At 44.9% G+C, this 3,223-nt stretch overlaps 1 protein-coding gene across 1 annotated transcript; it reads left to right on the top strand.

The window, feature by feature from the left end:
• Positions 1 to 892: 892 nt before the first annotated feature.
• Positions 893 to 2,835, top strand: LOC308166573 (heat shock 70 kDa protein-like; the record flags this gene model as incomplete). The annotated part of the gene is made up of 1 exon (XM_080540901.1): positions 893 to 2,835. One exon carries the CDS (start codon positions 893 to 895, stop codon positions 2,810 to 2,812), a length of 1,920 nt encoding a protein of 639 aa, XP_080397027.1. The 3' UTR covers positions 2,813 to 2,835.
• Positions 2,836 to 3,223: the final 388 nt, after the last annotated feature.

The following is a 3,223-nucleotide window of genomic DNA, read 5'->3' as shown; positions in this document are numbered from 1 at the left end:
ACGCGCAATTCCATACACTGTAAGTAAGTAGCCAGACGTTTTTGAGTCTAATGAGAACTGAAATTAATGCTGCAGCTATTTGATAATTGTATATTGTTATAAACAATATCATCCGTAATTTCAGACATACATTTAGTAATTTCTATTCCGTGAAAATAATTGAATCAGGTGTGTGAAAATAATTCGTAGTAAAAATTAAAAAAAATCAGTAAGATTATATTTAATTGACAGTGATGGAGACAACAGTATATTCATTTATAATTAGCTGTGGCATCACAATGTAATTGGCCCACCACTTCATAATCTCAAACTCTCCAGAAATACAGATTCTGGGTTCATTACCGCGAGTTCACAGGAGATATGTCATAGGAGTGCGCTGTTGCATACCTGTTTTTGATAATTAGTAATGTCTATACTATTTCTTATGCTGTATTGACACATAGTTAGCATGATTATGTTATGTTATGTTATTTTAGTCTGTCTGAATTGTAGAATAGCCTACATATGCTTGAATTAGCTTGACTGGTGTATACTATAAGTAACAAAAATAGTGGCGATGCGGGCTGCCCTGGTAAAACTAACAGACGGTAAAAAGACGCGTGGGGTGACAAGCTACAGTAGGTGTTTAATGTTCCTCCCAGTACCATAGAAGCCTAGTTGTAGATAAATCATGTTATTTGAATATTGCGGCACCATGGGCCATGCTATTGCAACGGAATGGAACGTTCATCCAAACGTGTAAAAAGGATAATATCATTGAGTGGGGCGTTAAGACTATTACAATCCAGCTCTGCAGTTCTATGTGAAACATTTATTACATTTTCCATTTAAAATACACTTCTCTAATATTTACTCTCATTCTTTTGTAGCCTCCTAACTTGGAACAGTCAAGATGTCCTCAGCAAAAGGTGTAGCTATTGGCATTGACCTGGGCACTACCTACTCCTGTGTGGGGGTGTTCCAGCATGGGAAAGTGGAAATCATTGCCAATGATCAGGGCAACAGAACCACCCCCAGCTACGTGGCCTTTACAGACACAGAGAGACTCATTGGAGATGCAGCCAAGAACCAGGTGGCCATGAACCCCAACAACACTGTGTTCGACGCCAAGCGACTGATTGGGCGAAAGTTTGATGAGCAGGTGGTGCAATCTGACATGAAACACTGGCCCTTCAAGGTTGTCAGCGATGGCGGAAAGCCTAAACTTCAAGTAGATTACCGAGGTGAGAACAAATCCTTCTATCCTGAGGAGATTTCTTCTATGGTCCTGGTGAAGATGAGAGAGATTGCTGAAGCCTACCTTGGGCAGAAAGTGTCCAATGCTGTTGTCACCGTTCCCGCTTACTTCAATGACTCACAGCGGCAGGCCACTAAGGATGCTGGAGTGATCGCTGGGCTGAATGTGCTGAGGATCATCAACGAGCCCACAGCAGCTGCCATCGCATACGGCCTGGACAAAGGCAAATCGTTAGAGCACAACGTCCTGATCTTTGACCTGGGTGGGGGCACCTTCGACGTGTCTATCCTGACCATTGAGGACGGCATCTTTGAGGTGAAGGCAACTGCAGGTGACACTCACCTGGGTGGGGAGGATTTTGACAACCGCATGGTCAACCATTTTATGGAAGAGTTCAAGAGGAAATACAAGAAAGATATTAGCCAGAACAAGAGAGCATTGAGGAGGCTGCGCACAGCATGTGAGAGGGCCAAGAGGACTCTGTCCTCCAGCTCCCAGGCCAGCATTGAAATTGACTCTCTGTTTGAGGGCACTGATTTCTACACCTCTATCACAAGGGCCCGTTTTGAGGAGCTGTGCTCTGACCTCTTTAGGGGAACTCTGGAGCCTGTGGAGAAAGCCCTCAGAGATGCCAAAATGGACAAGGCTCAGATTCATGACATCGTCCTGGTTGGAGGCTCCACCCGAATCCCCAAGATCCAGAAACTCCTGCAGGACTTGTTCAACGGCAGGGATCTAAACAAGAGCATCAACCCAGATGAGGCGGTGGCCTACGGCGCTGCGGTCCAGGCCGCCATCCTCATGGGCGACACCTCCAAGAACGTCCAGGACCTGCTGCTACTGGATGTGGCACCTCTGTCCATGGGTATCGAGACGGCAGGAGGAGTCATGACCGCCCTCATAAAACGCAACACAACCATCCCTACCAAACAAACACAGACCTTCACCACTTACTCTGACAACCAGCCTGGGGTCCTGGTTCAGGTTTATGAGGGGGAAAGAGCCATGACCAAGGACAATAACCTGCTAGGGAAGTTTGAGCTTTCAGGAATTCCGCCCGCTCCAAGAGGAGTCCCTCAGATTGATGTGACTTTTGACATCGATGCTAACGGCATTCTGAATGTGTCTGCAGCAGACAAAAGCACAGGTAAACAGAACACCATCACCATCACCAACGATAAAGGCCGGCTCAGCAAAGAGGAGATTGAGAGGATGGTGCAGGACGCTGACAAATACAAAGCTGAAGACGACAGCCAGAGGGAGAAGATAGCTGCCAAGAACTCCCTTGAGTCCTTTGCTTTTAACATGAAGACCAGTGTGCAAGACGAGAACATGAAGGACAAGATTAGCGAAGGGGACCAGAAGAAAGTCATTGAAAAGTGTAACCAAGCCATTTCCTGGCTGGAAAACAACCAGCTGGCTGACAAAGAGGAGTATGAGCATCAACTGAAAGACTTGGGGAAAGTGTGTAACCCCATCATCAACAATCTGTACCAGGGAGGAATGCCCACAAGCAGCTGTGGAGCACAGCAACGTGCCAGCTCACAGGGGCCAACCATTGAAGAAGTGGACTGAAGTGCCCCTATTTGGTGGTGATATTGATGCCTGTTTGTAGATCATAGCGAATACTGAAATGTTTGTGTTTGTTGGTAAATATTATGTATTATATCCCCTGTTTTCATAAAGAAAATAAGCTTTTGTTACTACTAAGTGTAAAAGTGTAAAAGAACACATTGATAAATATGTTCATTGTCTATCCATAATGTGCATTGCTGGGCATTGCAAATCAAATTAAAGCTGGGCAATTCCACAATATCAGAATGAACCTGGGACTGAATTCTTCATTTTCAATTGATGCCACACAAAAACCCTTGATCGCAACGTTTAACACAGTAGGCTATATGCACAAGGACTGCACGTTTCCCAAAATCTCTGTTAGATTTGATTCTTTGAAAGGACTAGTTGTTACAATCCCTAGTATTGCAC

This window comes from Nansenia antarctica, assembly GCF_963989245.1.
Source record: "Nansenia antarctica genome assembly, chromosome: 10".
NCBI classification, from domain to species: domain Eukaryota; kingdom Metazoa; phylum Chordata; class Actinopteri; order Argentiniformes; family Microstomatidae; genus Nansenia; species Nansenia antarctica.
The sequence above is the reverse complement of the archived record's forward strand: the minus strand, read 5'-3'. Positions and strand labels throughout refer to the sequence as shown.